General features: G+C 44.2%; 1 protein-coding gene across 1 annotated transcript in view; it reads left to right on the forward strand.

Moving 5' to 3' along the window:
• Positions 1-988: 988 nt before the first annotated feature.
• The window catches only part of LOC147881913 (uncharacterized), a 33,856-nt gene continuing 13,939 nt past the window's right edge, over positions 989-20,905 (forward strand). The window contains exons 1-3 of the mRNA XM_087401476.1: positions 989-2,159; positions 9,677-9,839; positions 10,011-10,247. Coding sequence (XP_087257602.1) covers positions 1,373-2,159; positions 9,677-9,839; positions 10,011-10,247 — 1,187 coding nt within the window. The 5' untranslated portion in view covers positions 989-1,372. The remainder of the gene's footprint in view (positions 2,160-9,676; positions 9,840-10,010; positions 10,248-20,905) is intronic.

Raw genomic sequence — 20,905 nt, forward strand, 5'->3', positions numbered from 1 at the left:
GCTCATAGAACTTCTAAGCCAGTCGAGACATAGGGAGGGTGAATTGTGTGTGATCCACATTTGGTGAGTGTTATAGTCAACATCAGGATTAAATTGATGTCACCCCACGGCATTCCCAAAATTATATCTTTTCCACTTAGAGGAGCCACTAAGAAATTTAAAGGAGCTTCTCGAGGGAATTGAACTTGGGCAGCTAGCTCAAGGGGGTGAATACCCAAATGGCCTGAGCTATTGCTGCTGCTGCTGCTCCTAAGGGCTACAATTTTAGAGACTTGGGGCTTAAGAAGTGTGGGGTATTAGAGGTGTAATGAACACTCATTATTAATGGAAGTTAGGGTGTTTACAGACTACCCCATTTTGGGCATTCCTACAGATCATGGACAGGTAATCTAGATGCATTCAATGCATTATGGGTGTGCACATGGATAGGTGTAGGCTCTAACCACCTTAACTATTACAGACCTTCCAGATGCATTCAATGCATCATGGGTGCGCACATGGATGGGTGTAGGCTCTAAACAAACACCTTGACTATTACAAACCAACCCACCGTGAGCATGCTCATGGATCATGGATGGGCAAGGTTGCCTACTCCATGCTCACGTTGAGCTCATGGCCGAGATGCATTCAATGTGCCACACCAACAAATTATAGAACAAGTGAGTACAAGTACTCGTGAGCATTGCCTTCAAATTGGTTTTGTCAATGGAAAACAATTGTCAAGATGAAGAAATGATTAATTTGCAACACCTCTCATGGAAGCATGTGTATTTTTAGGAAAGTTCAAATGATTTGCAAACTCCTCGCGAGAGAGAGAGAGAGAGAGAGAGGTGTCTTAAAAAAAGAAAGTGTGTGTGAGTGAGAGAGAGAAAGAACCAAAATAGGAGGGGCCACGTGGAAACAAAGTGTGTGGGACACTTTTTAACAAACTTGTACCTAGAGCTAACAAATGATGAGATAGCACATTTTCTTGATGCTAGAAGGAAATGTGAAACAAGAATCTGAAATGAAGCATAGAAGTTCTTGTTCTTCTCTGATCCTCTGATTCTCTGATGGATCTCTCAACGGATCTCTCAACATGGGTGCCGTGAAACATTCTTGTAGGTGGCTATTGTTACAGATTGATGATTTGTGAGTGAGACTGAGAGTGAGAGTGAGATCGCGAGATCGTCTTCTCGAAGTTATAGCGTGATCGATTCTCTTCTCTATTCACTATAGCGTGGTATTCTGCCATCATTACTTATGCTGGAATTTCGGACAGTCAATACTTTCCTCAGGCTGCATTCTTCTGAATCACGTATCACATCTTGCCTTTGGACGAGACCCACTTGCCTTCGCATCGGAATTTGCCTCGTTTCTGCTATTCCATGCAATGAAGAGAACTTCCATAAGATCGTGGCCTGAGCTGAGAGGCGGCATTGGTCGCTTCACGACCATTATATGGATGGTGGCGCTACTTTTGTGGTTTGCCTTATCTACTTCAGGTTATTCGCGTTGGCATTCTTATTTTGTTGAGAACAAGTGGCTTTTCTTGGGATCCGACAGCAAGTCTCATTTTGAGGGGATCTACTGGGGTAATGAATCGGAAGAACAGTTTTCTCTAGGGGATTTGTGGACACCATTTCCAGCGAAAAAAGATAAAGTGTTCGTCTCTTTGCAATGGGACGATAGTCACGAGGACAACGATTTGCCTGCAGACGTATATCTGAACCAGCTTGAGCCAAAGTCTGAAAGCGATCACATCCTGCAAGCAGAGCGCACAGAGGGAAAAGACGATTTGCCTGCAGACGAACATTTGAACCAGCTTGAGCCAGAGTCTGAAAGCGATGATATCTTGCAAGCAGAGCGCATAGTGGGAAAAGACGATTTACCTGCAGACGAACATCTGAACCAGCTTGAGCCAAAGTCTGAAAGCGATGATATATTGCAAGCAGAGCGCACAGAGGGAAAAGAGGTGGAGGATGGGGAAGACGATAAACCTGAACACACTTCTGAGGATCAAACCTCCCCTATCAAGTTGACTGTAAACGAAACAAACGTGACCGATACATCAAAAAATTGTGCTTCTGTGGAGGAGATGGGTCTTGCTGCCGTGGGAAACACCGAGGCTGCCAGCTTGCAACTCCGAAGGATCATTGACAACTATTTTGCTAATCATGGTACAGCATTTCACTTTACATTTGTCGATACTCTCATGGCATTAAAGAGCTCCTACTGTATTTCTCGTTCCAAAACTTGATAACCTCCCCTCGTTTGATTCCACAACAATGAATCTACCTTCCAAACAGCTGGCTCATCAGCTTTCTTGGAGAGAGAGAGAGAGAGAGAGAGAGAGAGAGAGATGAACGTCTGTGGAAGACCTCATGGGTCTATGAGACAAAGTACAAAAATAAAAAAGTGGCTTACTACATCTAGGTAACCAGAGAATCCGGGGAGTGCACTCCTGAGCTATTATAGGGCATAGCTGCATTCTAGTACTAACATAAGGTGGCCTTTGTTCCATCAGTTTAAGATTGAGAGTGAAAGACCCCATGGGTCTATGAGACAAAGTACGAAAATAAAAAAGTGGCTTACTACATCTAGGTAACCAGAGAATCTGGGGAGTGCACTCCCGAGTTATTATAGGGCATAACTGCATTCTAGTACTAACATACGGTGGCCTTTGTTCCATCGGTTTAAGATTGAGAGTCTTTGAGTTTGGATTCTCTAATCAATGCTTGTCCATTGCAGTAAACCGCCCATTTGCTTACCTTGTGTGCTTCCTTTACTTTGGTGAGTTCACTGTTTCTTTGTTTGAGCTAGGTTGGAGTGAGCTTCTCAGGTACCCAAATCTTTGACTCGTGTTTGTCTGACGATCTCAACTCTTGCTTACCTCGCTCTGAAGTAAACTTGTGCTTGTGTGCCATTTTGATTGATATTCAACTTGTGCTACTTACTTCTTAAGACATATGATTATGTAGTCTATGTCTTTTCTTCTCATCATGATAAAGGCATTCATCTTTCAGTCCCCCAATGTGCAAGATCGTTTTATTGCGTGCTCTGGCTTCTTGCTCTTCAACTTCCATATAGAGGTCCGCTTTATTGACTTTGTTGCTGGCATCAACAGCCATTTCTTACTTGATTGAGCTCACTTGATTGGTGATCATATCCTTAACTGGTATCGGTGTTGGTGGGGATGCATTACAGTTATGTATGACCTCTGTAATAATTTCTACTTTCCATTACTCTCCATGTCCTGCACTTTCCTTCAACACCCTAGGTAAATTTGAATTTCGTTAACATCTCCCATATTTTCAATTTGGGTATTGTATCAAAGGCCTTCTTGAAATCCAAGTAACAGTATAATGCATGTTCCTTCCTTTGGCTCCCTTTGCTTGATTGTGACTAGATGGTCTAGTGTGCAATGTTGTCATCTACAATTGGTTGGTTATTGATGGTCCAGCTCTAGTGTTAGGCAGAGCTACCAAGGAACAAAAATCCTCCTCCTTGGAGAACAGGAGAATGCCATTCTTGATGCCCATGTCATACATTAATACCCGGAATGCGAAGGGGAACGTCTAGAAAGGGGATGCCATTCCTGGAATGTTAGGGAATGCCCTTACCTGACGTTCCCCCTTGTATGAGCATGAGCTGCATGGGCTCAAAACAGCTGCACCTGCCCCTTTTGGCTGATCCATCTTACTCCTACTAGAGAAGAGAGTTGCTTGCTATAGCCAACTTCCATCCAATGGAAAATATAGATTGAGATCGCATATGCAAGTCTTGATCACAAGCATGCTACTTTCTTTGTGCAATCCATGTACCATTAGCATGTTCATCCACGAAGTCACCATCTTGTCAAGTCTGCGAATGTCAAGGCCATCACCCGTGTGACAAATTACCATCCAGTTGTCCCCCGTAGAAACTCAAGACAGTGGGAACATAAGACACCTGAATATCACATGCTGACAATCTCTCTCTCACATAGTGATAATGAACCTCAATATGCTTTGTGCGGGCATGGAAACTAGATTCTGTGCAACAACCAAAGCTCTCTAACTATCAATGAAGATGATGGTAGGAGCTATCTAACATACATAAAGATCTGCAAGTAACTTCTAGAGCCAAACACACTCCACTATAGCTGTAAAAGCTACTTTGTACTCAGCCTCACAGCTAGAAGTAGCAATTGTGGTCTGGTTCTTGCTGAATAAAGAGATGCATTTAGTATCAAGCATGAAACACGGGTGTCGGAACAACCAGCCCAATCACTATCAGTGAATCCATGCATGAGAAGTGAAGAATTGGCCTCGTAGAGAAGGCCTAAATGCTAAGTGCCTTTGAGATACCTGAAGACACGCTTCACGGCCTGCTAATGGTGTGTGTTGGGAATGTGCATATATCTGCTCAATTGTGAGACCGCATACTGAAGATCTGGCCTGGTATGGCATAAATAAATCAAACAGCCAACTGCCTACTGATAGAGAGTAATATCACATGCACCACTGTCATCCTCAGAGGAGAAGTGAAAACGAGGCTCTAATGGTGTGGATACTAGCTTGCAATCCTCAAACTGAAAACGTTGCAAAAGCTCTCCAATGTACTTGGATTGTGACATCAAAATACCCCCCCACTACTAGCAAATAGAATGCTCAGATAATAATGCAAAGGACCAAGATCTAACATAGCAAATGTCTTCTACAAGTTAAGCTTAAAAGCTGCAATTTGCTTAGCATGTGTCCCAGTAACAAGCATGCCATCTACATAAAATACTAAAATCAGAAAATCTGAATACCAAGCCTGGGGTGCATGTTTCAATCCATAAAGGGCTTTCTTCAACAGGCATATCTTCCCTTCAGATACTTCAACCTCAAAGCCAAGAGGTTGGGTAACTTAGACTTCCTCTTGCAAGTGTCCATGAAGAAATGTTGTCTATATGTCAAGCTGATGTACCTGCCAATGAAAAAGGCAATAACAGTCCTGTGGTAATCTTGAAAGTGGGGGCAAAAGTTTCTTCAAAGTCAATGCCTTGTTGCTGTGCATAGCCCTTTGCAACAAGACGAGCTTTGTAATGGTCCACTGAACCATCAGCTTTCCGTTTGACCTTGTATACCCACTTAGTTCCAATGGCATTCTTGCCAGAAGGCAAATAACACAATTCCCAAGTGTCATTCTGATGGATGGAATATAATCCAACTTTCATGGCCTACAACCAACAATCATTTTCAAAGGCATCCTTATGGCATAATGGCTCTTCATTGCATGCTGTAGCAACCAAATTAGCATGTTCTTTTCTAACAACTTCTCTAGTACAGGCTGGTAGAGGAGCATCTTGTTTGCTGTCTTTAAGAGTGTCGACCAGCCAACAAGGAAGTCTTTTGGGCTCTTGAATTTCAGCCCTCTCTTGGTCAATTGCCTTGTGCATAATATCCTGATCAATCGGAGGCATATCAGGCTGTAAATGTTGCTGATTTTCAGACTGTGTAAATGACCATTAGGAGGAGGAGGAGGAACCTCAAATGTACCATCATCATGGGGGTCTGACTGAAACAAAGGCATCAAGCTGTCAAAGATATCTGATGCATCAAACTGTGGGCTGTTTTTGACAGTCCAGCAAAGGCGTGGATGAAGACTCATAAAAAACAACATCTCTACTAACAAAAACTTTGCATGTGCAGGGTTGGTAGAGCTTGTAGCCCTTGCTTTCTGAGCTGTACCCAATAAAAATGCATTTGACAGCTTTGCCATCCAGCTTTGTCCATGACTGTGAAGGCACATGTGCATATGCCAAGCAACCAAAAGTCCTTATGTGAGAAATCCTCGGCTTATGGCTTGTCCAAGCCTCATAAGGTGTGATTGTTTTCAATGCCAGAAGGAGGCTGAACAGAGGCAGAACCAGCAGAGGCAAGAGGCGCAACAGATGGGCAGAAGGAGGCTAAACAGAGGCTGAACAGAGGCGGAACCAGCAGAGGCAAGAGGCGCAACAGATGGGCAGGTTTTGGGCAGTAAAAGAGGACCATTGCAGGTCAGGATATAGGGCTGCATTGGCTGGGCCAATGGCTGAAAGCTACGTGGCTAGGCGGGGTCCACAAGGGCCCTAAAAGGGGCTGCCTACAGCATGTATTCCTACACACCAGGGTCGGCCCAAACAGACCCTGAGGTCGCCAGTTTGGGTCGGCTATTTTGAGTAGGGCTTTACCCTATAAAAGGGGGCCCTAGGAGCCTCCATAATTTTCTCTGGAGCAGCAGATTTACAGCAGACAGGGCTTCCTTGGGTCTTTTCCCAGGAGGTGAAGGAGACCTAAAGAGGGCTCCAGACTGAGCTAGTAAGTGCTGCCTACCAGTAAGGTAGAGAGAACCATTTTGGACATAAAGTCTACAAACGCTCGAGGTGGAGCACGCGGGTTCGAGTCTAGAGATAGCCGACAGATAAGAGAAGGACCTTGTGGTAAGATCAGAGGACCACACCATTGGTGGGACTCTGGATCTCTCTCTCTTTTGGACGGAAATATATTATTTTGGTGGTTTCTCTATCTGGCTGGTTCATTGTCTATTGATGAGTCTGCACATCTATTCTATGCACATAAGTTTAAGAAGTTTGTGATTCCACACCCCACACCACACTGTGTGAGCTCCTGGGCTATTCTATCAATGTTCCGCTGTGTGTACCCTCTATTGGGTCATTTCTAACACTTCTTTCTCCAAAGGATAAACACTAGGTGAAGAAAGCCTACAGTCACTTTAGGACCGGGCATTGGTAGGTAGGATAGTTGGCTTCACGCCCTCCAGGAGCCAAGTAAATGTTTGGTTGCAGGCGAGCTTATCATTGGATGGGAGCCACATACAGGAGGTTACCATTTATGGTAGAGGGGTTTTCCTTCTCCATCTGAGTTCCCCGAACACTACATAGGCTCTGGCGGAGCGGAGCCCGCGTCTTTTGGGCCCGCACCTTGTTTACCTTCCCTTGGTACCATGGTTTCATGGTTGATGATATGGAGTCGACCCATCATATACCTCGCTTTCCAGTGACGCTCAAGTTCCCAAGGCTCTCTCAAGGAGTACAGGTCCATTCTCCACTCCATTGGTGGAGCCTTCGGCACGGTGTTGGAGCCACCACTGCAGACGGCCACGTCAGTGGTTGCAGATGATGGAGTCCTCAAGCTCAGATTGATTGTGGAGAGCCTGGAGACTCTTCTGAAGGAGATCTTTTTAGAGACGTTGGATGGTGGAGGGGTCTGACAGCGTGTTGAGATTCAGGCTTTCCAGGTCAGTGCTTACGGTGCAGGTAGATGGGACACCTAGCCAAGAATTGCAGGAGGGGCCAGAGCAGAGATCCCCCTCAACCGCACCTTGAGCAACGGACTGCTCGACCAGAGGGTGTGTAGCATGGGAACAAGTCAGTAGATGGAGTCCCAGACACCCTGGGCTGAGCCTTCTGGAGGGACTTGGGCTAGAATACAACGGAAGAAGCCCAACAAGAATGCCTTAAAGAAGAGAAGGTGGCATGCCAGACAACGGGAGCGGAGGACAAAGCGAGAGGCCACTCCTCGGTCTCAGAGGATTGAGGCTCCCCCTCAGCCTCAAGGGAAACAGGCATAGGAGACTTTAGCGGAGCGCCCCCATCCATAGGAGGATGGGACTTCCGATCCCCGGCCGTCAGTAGGGCAGGGTTCTTAGGAGTTGACCAAGCACCAAGATCAGAGGGTTCCAACAGCACCAGTGTCGTCTGATTCAGGGGGTTCTCTGCCCGCCCCTCAGGTGACCTCGACAGTTCCCACTCTTGGTCCCCCCCCCAATCCCCCTCCGCCCTCCCCCTCCCGTCCCCCCCCACCGTGGTGAAAGTGTTACTCCTAAGACAACTAAAGGGATTCTTGCCAGAAGAAATCTATGTGAAGCAACCATAACTTGATAGATGTCTTTACGAAATCTCTTACTCAACCTAAGTTTGAAGCTTTCCAGCAAGCTTTGAACTTAGTACCTTTTGTAACTTGATCTGTTATGCTCTATACAGTCATAGGTTGCTATATCCATACAGGATGAACATGTGTAACCATGACATTAGTTCTTCAAGTATTTTGGGACATGTCCAGGATACTTCAGCCCATACCATGGAGGAGGTTTTGCAGGCCATCCCATGGGCTATCCATTGGTGCCTTTTGTTCCCTGGTATGTGCCTTGTAGGCCTAGATATAGGCAGTTAGGACATATTGTACATTTAGTACATGTACCGGTTAGTACACTAGGTATTACGAGGACACCCTATCGCAGGGTTTCATTATATTTGGTGTACTTTGTACTTGTTCTTTCATTCCAGCAATTCATTACAGCAGTACGGTTTGCTCCATCGCTTCCACCGCCATAGCTTCATTGCTGGCCCTCGTCTACATCCATCTGCTTGCTTCAACTTCTAGGTCATTAGAACAAGTCCGTATTTTACATTTTTGTTGCCTCTTGAAGACAGATATGTCTTCTCAAAGGTAGTTTGTCTAGTGTAGATCATCATAGTGTTGATCTCTTTCACTTAGAATGCCATCTTCTCCTTTGGTTCTTGCCATGCCTTGTCTTTAATTTTCTATGTTACAAGTTCTCTTATGGCTATCTCTTTGTTCGGGAGACCTGAGACATCTATCCCCTATGAGCCATCCATTCCATCTTTGCTTCGGGCCAGCCCATATGTTTGGTAGCTTACAAGAATCAGTAGATTGGCATACTGCTTCTCTCTCCGAGGTTCACGTACTTGTCTTTTTGGTATCACTTGAATCCATACAAGAATTTTGTCATGATCCCAGTTTGAAACATGTGCCTTCATTTACTTATTCTGTAGGAAGAAAAGTGTCTTGTCCACCTAGTGTCCTTTCTTTGCGCACAACTCCACTTGTAATTGAATTCTAACTTCAAGCCTAGATATTTATATGATGTAAATACATTATTTCCTTCATCCGTAGGAGAAGCACAGCCTTCTACCCCAAGATACCAAATAAGAAGAGTCCAACAAAATACTCTACAATGTTCTCACCGAAATAGTGGACCAAAATGTTTTGACTGGGCAAAAAAGCTAAATTTAGTCTTATGGGCATACCTGGCTACTTTCAAAATTAGTACAGGATTCATGCCCTTTCAATTGGTGTATGGACTTGAAGCAGTGGTCCCCTTGGAATTTATCTTACCAAACCTCTGTGTAGTATTGCTTGGGAGATTAAAATCCCTCCAAGAAAAGCTGTACTAACTAGAGAAGCACGTAGAGATGAGGTTTTAAGAGCCTACCATGGTATGACAGGAGAAAAATGACGTAAGTAGCAATGCTTTTTTGGTGTGACCGTCAAACACCAACTCACTCTGTCTGCATGCATATATGGAAAGAACACTAAAGATCTAGAGAGAGAATACTCATATACAGCCAAAAGAATATGTATTGATGTAGAGAACGAAGTATAAAATGTGCCAACTCATGTACCAACACCCATAGCATACTATTGCTGAGGTAAGGTACTGAAATGGACTCTGTATGCTGTATCTATGACAAAAACCAAATAGAGACGGAGCTGCAAAGGCCCCATAGGGACTTTAATTGTCATGACAGATTAATATGGTATTTACTTTCTGGGGTGTTCATGATGATTTTAACCAACTACCCAAAACTTTTCTAGTGTTTCTCTAAAATTGTTCTTCATTCAAAATTATTCTTTCTGTATGACAGGTGCAAACCATGTAAAAAATTTACCAGCAGAACAGTTCTGCTCCAGAGGTTTTGTATATGGGAGGGCAACTGAAGATGGTCTGGGAAATGACATATACAAGATTCTTACAGCTGCTGGCCTGAGTATCATGTTGAATCGCTCTCTTATTATTGGCGAGCATGGGTACATAGTTGTTTCTGCCTATTCTAAGTACACATATTTGCTTTCAAAGACTCAATATTTCGAAAGGGTGTAGCCTACTTTAGATAGTACATGCAGATCCCTGTTCTGCGTTATGGTTCCTACAGTTTTTTGTTTGTGACTTGCTGACACTAGCTTGACTAATTCTGGCAGCTCAACAAATCCTGCATACTTTGGGCTGACAGGTCATGTGCGTTTTCCTTTTGGAGACTATCTAAAATACTCTAATGAGACATTCTCTGTGAGTGAGGTAAAGCAGCTCTGGGTAAAGCATGACTGTGCTGGGACATTTCAGAGGTCTCTCATAATGAGGATAGATGACTTCCAGAGGCCTACTAGAACCAAGGTCCTATGTGAAGACTGGACAAAGTGGAAGCATCCCATTATCTGGTGAGACTGGCATTTAAACCACATCTTTTTCTTCATGCAAAACTATAGTTAATAGCCTTGAGGGAATGCAGCTGTGGTTTCCTGATAACACTATGGTAAACTTACGTTCTATGGAGGGCAAGAAAGCTAATATCAATTTTTTAGTTTCCATCTTCAATTAAAATGACAAGAAAGCTAATACCAATTTTTTACTTTCCCTTCAATTAATATGAACCTGTGGGTCCTGGTCTTATTTTCCTGTGGGCTTGGCCTTTTGAAATTGTTCTAGAGTCTGCAGTGGTGAGCAAGTGCTCCTTCATGTCAGGTTTCTTTTGCATTTCTTAGGTGATGTTATGATAGACCTCAGGGTTGGAAGATGTTGCAAATAGGAGAAAACTACTTCTGGTAAGGGGCTTTGATGACTTTGGTGTTTAAAAACAACTGCTTATGTAGCAAAAGGTGTTTGACCAGAAATTACTTCTCTTCCATGTGAGACAGTCGAACATCAGAGCTGTGTTGAATATGTTGATTCTCCAGTGTCTGTGGAGGAACTCGGCCTCATCAAGCTTGAAACACAAAAGAGAGACATATTGGGGAAGCTGATTGTGAAGGTACTGACTTGGGGGAGGCAAACCTTAAATATCCCCTTGTCCACTTCATCACCCAGGAAGTGAAGGACTTGGTGTTCTCCTTTTGGTCAATGCAAACTCGCGTGTCACCCAATAAGAAGGATGTATGCCGCAACGGATAGGGAGAAAGTCTTATATAAAACACCCTATTCATCTTCTTGATATTCCCCAAGTGAGTGTTGTATCAAGATCCTTGACATACTACTTGTTAGTGCTAGACCACCGATCAGCCACTCCCTTCAGTGTTCACCTCTTCTTAGGTTGCATACAACAGACACTATATATTTTCACTGCATGGAGTGGCTAGTTAATTATCTAAAAGAAGGATACTAGATCAAGGTTGAAACATGGTATCACAGCCAGTTTCCTATTTACTTAGCTGTGGTGATAGAGATATGGTGGTGTGCCTGAAAGAAAGATATGAGAGTTAGGGTTCCAAAGAAGGAGAGATCTGAAGTCCGGAGGTTTATCCCTTGGTGATCAAGTCATCCAACTAGAGACCAAGGTCCACAATTGAAAGAGGAAGGTGACTTGTGTTCAATAAAGGTGGGACAAGATGAAACGGACAAAACCTAACACCTATTTTCCTTCCAAATCACGGGCGTAGGCACTTTCTTGTTCCACCCAGCCAACCTCTGGTAAAGCCAGCTCTAATAATCCCATACAAATTCGCACTTGCAAGCTTTTCCAGAGCCCTCATCTCCCTAGACGAATTTGGATGCCACATGCCATAAATTGGAAGCCCCTACCACACAGCCTTTTACCCCTCTTGGGATAAACATTAATTCCATTTGCCCCTTGGCAATTTACACATTTAGGTGCACCTAGGTCTCGACCTTAGATTCGTCTAGTCTGCGCCATGTTGCCCTCATGAAGGACCTTGACATTGATTCCCTTAGCCATTTACTTGAAATACAACAAAATACAGTATAAAAGTCGGCCCTCTAAAAGAAAATGTCGATTGACCCTTCCGAGCTCATGTTACCTCGACTTGAGCATAACATTCCTTCCCTCTTTAGGCATCAAAGTTCTCGATAATAAAATCTGGGAATGCTGTCCGCATCTAGTACAGGGACTCCCAAGTAGCCTCAGATAGAGGTAGACCATGCCATGCAACCAACACCGTGGGTATCTTCCAATTGCGTACTTGCATCGTTCCTCGGTCCAAGATTCTTGTTGGTTTGCGCCTTGCATTATCCTCTTATCTCTTGAAACAAAACAACACCCTCGATTAGTGAGTCACCTGGGTGCAAAAACTTCTTTAAACGAGAAACATGAAACACTAGGTGCACCTCATAACCCTGTGGTAATTCCAACTTATAGGCCACCTTGCCTATTCTCTTGAAAATTAACCACGGCCCACAATATCGGGGTGATAACTTAGCACACTCCCCTACAGTCAAAGACTTGGAGTGTGAAGGAATTCTGAGAAAAACTTTTTCTCCTTTCTTAAATTCTCTAACGGATCTGTTTTCATCTGCATATGCCTTAGCTCTATCTATAACCTGGCGGATGTGAGCTCTTGCAAGTGCTAGCATCTCCCGCATCTGAACCACATAGTTCGCGGCAACTAGGAACTTTTTGAGGTATTCCCACCGTAGTTGGTTTTGCTGGTCTATAACCATAGTTCAGCTGGAATGGACTCATTCCTGTAGAGGAATGTTTCCTATCATTGTAGGCAAATTCTAACAGTGGCAATCACTTGTCCCACGTATGTTGCCTCAATGAAACATATGCTCTAAGCATATCCTCTTAAGTCTGGTTGACTATTTTCGTCTGACCATCCGTTTTAGGGTGATCCTCACTACTCATTCCCAACTCAGTCCTTAGTGCCTCAAATACTGCAGTCCAAAAATGATTGGTAAATTTAACGTTCCTATTTGATACTATGGATCTGGGTAATCCATGTAGATGAAATATATGGTGTGTATCATGTTTGTTGTGTTGGAGTTTGTTTGAGAGTTTTCAATTTTGAGGGATTAGCAAGGCTAGCGAACCATATTCACCTTGTGTCGTAAACAGACCAACTATAAAGTCCATGGAAATGCTGTCCCACCTAGCTAGTGGTATTTCCAAGGGCTGTAAAAGTTTGGGTGGCTTCACCTGCTCTACCTTACTCACTTGACACGAAAAACAACATATCACAGCGTAGGCATATATCTATTAAACCCTTAAATGTTACGCTCTAGTTGAGGTAGCATGACCTCGGAAGAATTAGTCGACATTTCCCTTAAAGGATTTATCTCTGTAATATATGTGTTTGCGCTTCATGTAAATGATCGGGAGGGATTTAATGTCAAGGTCCTAGGTGAGGGTTGATAGCACCAGACTAGGTAGATCTAAGGCCAAGGGCCTAGTGCAAAGATTGTGCCTAGGGGCAAAGGATTTAATGCATCCCAAGAGAGGGGTGGAATGTTGCTTTAGGAAGGCCCTATATGGATGACATGTGGCATCTAGATCTATCTAGGGAATTGGGGCTTGCTGAGGCTATAAAGAGAAGAGAAGGGAATTATTCATGTTGAATTTCGAACGAAGATCTCTGTCTGCTGGTCAGCCTCAGCGAGATATGGTTGGGAGGTTATACATGGTGCTACTCCCGTGATACGAAATAGAGAACTAATCAAGAGATGAAGGTTGACAATTGGTATCAGAGCCGAGGCTACGAAGTGGAGAGGAGAGAGCTGGATCGTCGAACGATCTGAGCACCAGATTGACGGACTGACTGTTGGTGCTACGTGCTGACGACGAACGACTGGGCTATGCATCCATTGGCGCTGGCTACGCAAGTTTGTCGTAGAGCGTTGGAGCGGAGGGCTCTTGTAACGCCCTTCGATGTTGACAGTCCGTGATTGATCGCAGATCAACGGAAAGCCCAGGCAGGTACGGAAGACGTGAAGCGCAGGTGTGAAAAAAAAATCATTGACGCCAGGAATTCGGGAGCAGGGAGACCAATTGGACGAAAGTTGAGGCTTCTGAATCGTGTCTGGAGTACAGGTGGAGCGATTGGTAACCTGCAACGTCCATGAATTAGGAGCGGGACACGCAGGCGGTAAAGTTGTGTTGGAGCGGAAGGTTCCTGGATGGTCCTTCGACATCGGTACTTGGTCGCTGACCAGATAAATAAGAAGCCCAAGGGAAGGTGACGGAATGGACACGCAGGCGTCGAAGCTGGAGCAAGTTGACAAGGATCGGCGTGGGCGTATGATGCATGTGCGTTTTTCAACGGAAGTGGATTTGGCCGTCTTCTCCGTTGACGATAGGAGTTCGTGGGCAGAGGCTTGTTGACTGTTTCGTGGGAGCGATTCGCCTTCGACATGTTACGTGGCTGACTGCAACTCGCTGGTCGTTGGTAGAAGGTATCGCTGCTGTGTCGAGGTGACCTTGCTGAAGGCTATTTGGTGCATAGAGAAGCCCGTGGAGAGCTGTTGGTAACAGCTGTCGACTGCTTCCCTAGCGCATATACAGTCAGAGATTACGGATGACTTGTGAGACTATGAGGCCAGGCGACAGGTTGACGATCAAGATCTGAGAGCAGGCCGTACGTGCAGGCTGCAAGTTGCGGGGAGTTTCTAGGGAGCACTTTATCTATTTTCTCTTTTGGTTTTCGTTATTCCTGTTTTGTCAGAAGCAGTTAGACTTTTGTGGTTTTAGCAGAGGTCGCAGTTTATGATGCTATAGCAAGGACAGATTATGCTTGAGGATATGCCTGTGTGCTTCAGTCAGAGCTAGTTGCAGGAGCTTCCCTAGTAAAGGGAAAAGCACTATTTGGGTTATACTTATATCAAATGCCTAGTCAGTGTGCATGTGGGATTGCAGGAATTCCCTAGTATAGGGAATTGTGCCAGACTGTTAGTACACTGAATTGTGTCAGCTTGTAAATACAGTTTCTAGTGGTGTTTATAAAATTAAAAAAAAAAAGAAAAAAAAAACACAAAACAAAACACCCATTGAACGGAATGGAAGCAGAAGAAGGAGCTTCCAGGAGGGACCCTGGTGAATCAGGAGTCCGGCCGACCCAGCAGGGATCGCGCCCAGTAGCTCATACTTTAGCTGGCAGGATTGCATTGCTGGAGGATGCCTTGCAACAGTTGTTAGCGCAGCAATTACAGGCCAATGCAGGGCAGTCCGAACTTAGGAGAGCGATACAGAGTATGTTTGCCAGACCTTCTCGAGAAGAGAAGGGAAAGGCTCCAATGGAACTGGGGTCTAGTGTCCATACGGTCGAGCCTAGGAAGGCTAAAGTGCCAAATATTGCCAATTACAAACCGAAAAAGTATTCTGGTCGGATGAATGACCGTAGCTTCGATGTCATTGAGACCTGGTTACACAAATGGGACGAGGCGTTCGCCATTTGTGAAATCAGAAATGACATCAAAAAGATCCGCGAAGCCACCCACATGTTTAGTGAGGCAGCGGATCGGTGGTGGATTAAACAACAAAAAGATGGTATAGCATCGACTACCTGGGAGGGGTTTAAAAGAGAGTTCAGGAAACACTTCTTACCTCCTGACGAAGCATCCCGAGCTTGGGATCAATATAGGAACCTTCGTCAGAGAAATTTATCAATGGCAGAATACACTGATAAGTTTCGAGAGAGTGTAATGAAGGTTGACGAACCCTTGCCTCAATCAATCTAAGTGAAAGATTTCATATTTGGATTGAATGATCGAATAAAAATGGAAGTTCGGGCTAAGTACGCGAACACGTTAGATGATGCAATAGCTATAGCCCTGAACTATGAGGATGCCAAGGACAGCAAGCCAAGTGGGTTTGCACAGGTCGGAACCCAGTATGGGTATCCGAAGAAATCTGGGTTTAAGAAGAAGTGGGCTAGTAGAGGGAGTGGTTCGCAGCCGAGTGGTCAAGCCAAGCAGGCGAGACCGGCTGAAACTCCTAAACCAAGTACCACCATTGGAGTGAAGAGGAAAGTAACCCCAATGGCAGCCCGGGCTTGGTCTAAGTCTCCCTTGAACCCAGAACAAAGGGAAAAAGCGAGGAGAGAAGGCTTATGCTTTTGTTGCCTTCAACCTCACCAGTGGAAGGATTGTCCACGCAACAAAGATCGTCGGATGGCTGAGATGGTGATCTCAGAGTGCGACGTGGAGATGCAGGGAAGTCTCAGAGCGGAAGAGATGCAGATTCAGCTAGCGGGATCTTCTCAGAGGTTAGTACCTTGTTTGTTATGTGTGTCTATTGCTAAGTTAGTGACGAGTGCACCTGATAACATCCTATCTAAGCCGTAGCAACGGGGTATACGGCCTTTAATGATACGGAGTTAATTAAAATGAAAGGGCAAGTGGCCAATCATGATGTCATTGTGTTGTTTGACTCGGCGTCAACTCACAATGTGATTAACTCCAAGCTCGTGAAGAGGCTGAAATTAAAGACAAGTCCATCTGACTATGCGTATACAGTCAGGATGGCAGATGGAAGTTCAACTGAAGTATGGGACCAAAGGGTTACCCAGTTGGAGCTTTGGATTCAGGACTATGCTGAGAAGCTTGATTTTGAACTGACCAAGCTTGCTCATGCAGATATAGCCCTGGGTATGGCGTGGCATTCTAGGAAGAATCCAGCCATTGATTGGAAAAAGCACGTATATCAATTCAAGATGAATGATGTGCTTTATGTCTTGCGAGGTGAAAAAGATATACCTCAGGGACCGTTGGTTTCCATGATGGAAATCAGAAAAGCTCAAGTGGAGTTTTTATTCCTATGTACAGCATCGGTAGAGCCGGTTGATGATTCCTCGGTTAGCACTGATGTTACGCAAAGTGGTGAGATGGCCAAGCTGGCTAATCTTATAACAGAGGAGTTCTCTGAATGTTTTAGGGATGAACTACCTTATGGGTTACCTCCAGAGCGGAAAGTTCAACATAAGATTGAACTGATCCCGGGGGTAGAACCTGTAAATAGACCTCCCTATAGAATGAGTTTTACCGAAGAGGCGGAGGTGCATAGACAACTGGAAGAATACCTCAAGTTGGAACAGATTCAACCAAGTTTCTCACCTTTTGCTTCGCTAGTGATATTAAAGAAGAAAAAGATGGCTGCGATACTGACTTGGCCAATCCCTCAGAGTCTGACCGCTTTGCGATCATTCTTGGGATTTGTCCAGTTTTATAGAAGGCATATCAAAGGATATTCCGGAATAGTATCGCCATTGACTAATCTGACCTCAGATAAAGTACCTTTTATTTGGGGATAGAATCAACAAGAAAGTTTTAACACCATAAAACAGGCTGTGGTCATAGGACCGGTGTTAAAAATAGTCGATTCCCAGAAACCGTTGTTCCTAGAAATCGATGCAAGTGGCATTGCGGTAGGAGCAGTTCTCCTTCAAGAGGGAAGGCCAGTGGCCTTTGAAAGCAAGAAGCTTTTCCCCTCTCAAAGGAATTGGCCAACTCATGAATTGGAGTTGTATGCTATTATCCATGCTTTGAAAACATGGAGGCATTATTTGTATGGTTCAGAGTTTTATGTGGATGTGGATCATGATACTCTGAAACATTTCTGTAAACAGCCTGACTTGAGGGGCCGCCAAGCTAGGTGGGCAGAACTCATGCAGGAGTTTAATCTAACGATTCGGTACCGAAGAGGAAAAGACAATAAGGTTGCTGATGCATTGTCTCGCATTATGCACAACCTGAGTTTCACGGTATTAGAGAGTGCTCTAATAACCGAGATAAGAGAAACTCAAAAAGTGGACGAGTTTGTCCAGAGCTTGTGGCCTAAAGCTCATGTGTTAAAACCCGGGGAAAGTGAAAAGGATGACCTGGCATCCAGAAAAGGCCAAACTTATGCAAGATATACCATAAGGGATGGTATGCTAGTTAGAAATGGCAAGGTTGTAGTACCTAGTCAGAATGATCTCAGGCAGAGAGTCATTCGACAATGCCATGATAGCCCGTGTGCGGGACATCCAGGAGTCGAGAAGACATATGATCTCGTGAAACGAGATTTCTTTTAGCCAAAGATGAAAAAGCATATTCATGAATATGTGACACGGTGTTTCTCGTGTCAGGTAAGTAAGGCCGAGTGGGTGAAGCCACCCGGACTTTTACAGCCCTTGGAAATACCACTAAGTAAGTGGGAGAGCATTTCCATGGACTTTATTGTAGGGCTGCCTACGACACAAGGAGGATATGATTCTATCCTTGTGGTGGTTGATCGTCTAACCAAGATGGCTCACTTCATTCCGACTAGAGAGTCTGTTAGTGCCCCGCAAGTGGCGGATTTGTTCATTAGACATATATTTCGTCTGCATGGATTGCCTAGATCCATAGTGTCAGACAGAGATGTCAGATTTACTGGTCATTTTTGGACAGCGGTATTTTGAGACACTGAGGACTGAGTTGGGAATGAGTAGTGGGGATCATCCTGAGATGGATGGTCAGACGGAGAGAGTCAACCAGACTTTAGAGGATATGCTGAGGGCATATGTGTCATTAAGGCAACATACGTGGGACAAGTGGTTGCCATTGTTGCAGTTTGCCTACAATGATAGAAAACATTCCTCTACCGGGTTCAGTCCGTTTGAACTGAACTATGGTTATAGACCAGCAAATCCAACTATAGTTGGAATACCTCAGAAAGTGCCTAGTGCCGCGAACTTTGAAGTTCAGATGTGGGAGATGCTAGCATTTGCGAGAGCTAATATCCGTCAAGCTATGGATAGAGCCAAGGAATATGCGGATGAAAACCGGTCTATAAGAGTATTTAAGGAAGGAGAAAAAGTTTTCCTCAGAGTTCCTTCGCACTCGAAGTCGTTGACTTCAGGAGAGTGTGCTAAGTTATCACCTCGATACTGTGGGCCGTGGTTAATTCTAAAGAGAATAGGCAGTGTAGTTTATAAATTAGAATTGCTACAGGGGTGTAAGGTGCACCCGGTTTTTCATGTTTCGCGCTTAAAGAAATTTTTACATACTGGTGACTCACTAATCGAAAGTGTGGTTTTGTTTCAGGAGATAGAGGATATTGCAAGGCACAAACCAACAAGGATCCTGGACCGAGGAACAATGCAAATACGAAATCGGAAGATACCCACGGTGTTGGTTGCATGGCATGGTCAGCCTCTATCCGAAGCTACCTGGGAATCCGTATATCAGTTGCGGAGAGTGTTCCCAAACTTTATCATCGAGGACGCTGATGTCTGAAGAGGGAAGGATTGTTACGCTCTAGTTGAGGTAGCATGACCTCGGAAGAATCAGTCGACATTTCCCTTAAAGGATCTATCTCTGTAATATATGTGTTTGCGCTTCATGTAAATGATCGGGAGGGATTTAATGTCAAGGTCCTAGGTGAGGGCTGATAGCACCAGACTAGGTAGATCTAAGGCCAAGGGCCTAGTGCAAAGATTGTGCCTAGGGGCAAAGGATTTAATGCATCCCAAGAGAGGGGTGGAATGTTGCTTTAGGAAGGCCCTATATGGATGACATGTGGCATCTAGATCTATCTAGGGAATTGGGGCTTGCTGAGGCTAGAAAGAGAAGAGAAGGGAATTATTCATGTTGAATTTCGAACGAAGATCTCTGTCTGCTGGTCAGCCTCAGCGAGATATGGTTGGGAGGTTATACATGGTGCTACTCCCGTGATACGAAATAGAGAACTAATCAAGAGATGAAGGTTGACATTAAAAGCTTGATACGCTCAGGATATAATCCTCTTCAACGCGGCCTTACTTGTGACAACGATGCTTCTCTAGCTTTAATCTTTTCCACGTCTACTTGGAGAGAGCCCAATTTTACCAAATATGTTTCGCTATCACAATCACGTTTCTAGCTTCGAGCGTTAAGCGATTGAGCGACGTCTAATCTTCAGCACAAATTCCCAACGCTTGCAGCAGGTCTAGAAAGAGTTGTTTCTCCAAGTTTGGACGATGCAGAGAACAAGACCGCTCCACAAAAGAGATGACTACAATTTCTTCTGATGCTTAAGCCCCAAATTTGACGATCGAAATTATGTACTCTGATACCAAATGAAATGGACAAAACCTCTAATTTCCTTCGAAATCACAGGCGTAGGCACATTTTTGTTCCACCCAGCCAACCTCTGGTAAAGCCAGCTCAAATAATTTGTGCCTATGAGCTTTTCCAGAGCCCTCATCTCCCTACATGTCATAAATTGGAAGCCCCTACCATACACCCTTTTACCCCTCTCTTGGGATAAACATTAATTCCATTTGCCCCTTGGCAATTTACACATTTAGGTGCACCTAGGTCCTCGACCTTAGTGGTACTTATTGTGATAGATTACTTGCTAAGTATGCTAGTTATGGCATATTCCTACTTGCTATTGCTACTTAGTAGGAGACATTGCTTGTTAGTGCTAGTTGCTTGTTGTGCTTAGTCTCAGTTTGACTATGACATAGTGCTTGATAGTGTTGATTAGTGCTTCAAGTACTGCTTGTTTATTGTTGCAACACTGTAGTTTCTATTATTGCTTAATAGTGGTTATTAGTGCTTGTTAGTACTTGCTAATGCCACATATAAGTTGGTGGTGCTTGGTAGTGCTTGTTTGTGCTACATATTTCATGTTACTTCCACTTACTATCACGTAGTTCTTGTTAGTGCCTGTTAGTGCTTGTTAGTGCATGTTAGTTCAATAACCTGCTAATTACCTTTTAATACTTGCTGGAACTTGGTGCTAATTAGTGCTTGTTGGGAGCATGTTGATTAAATGAAAAAACCCCAAATCATTGAAAAGGCCCACTACCCCATCAGACTAACTAATGAAAACAACAATAATACCAACAAAAGACTACAAAGAACTGAACCCACTGACCTAGACATGAACCATATGCAAAGAAGAGAAGTTAGAGGTAGATCAAGGGGTAAGCAAAATAATTAATTCATCACAGTGATAAAACAGTTTCCACCCTTGAGCAGCAAAAAAATTGAAATCAAACAATAAAGCACTTGAAGAAAACTATACATTCCCATGACACTTATGTACTGACCCAACCATAAAACAAAATAACAACAGCTCTAGATCAATTAATTGGGCATCCCTTGTAAAGCTGGTCTTTGGAGGCCAAGGGTATGTGGATTG

This window comes from Dipteris shenzhenensis, chromosome 30 (genome assembly GCF_047967505.1).
Source record: "Dipteris shenzhenensis isolate YYH24624 ecotype China chromosome 30, Dip_SZ_1.0, whole genome shotgun sequence".
Classification (NCBI taxonomy): Eukaryota; Viridiplantae; Streptophyta; class Polypodiopsida; order Gleicheniales; family Dipteridaceae; genus Dipteris; species Dipteris shenzhenensis.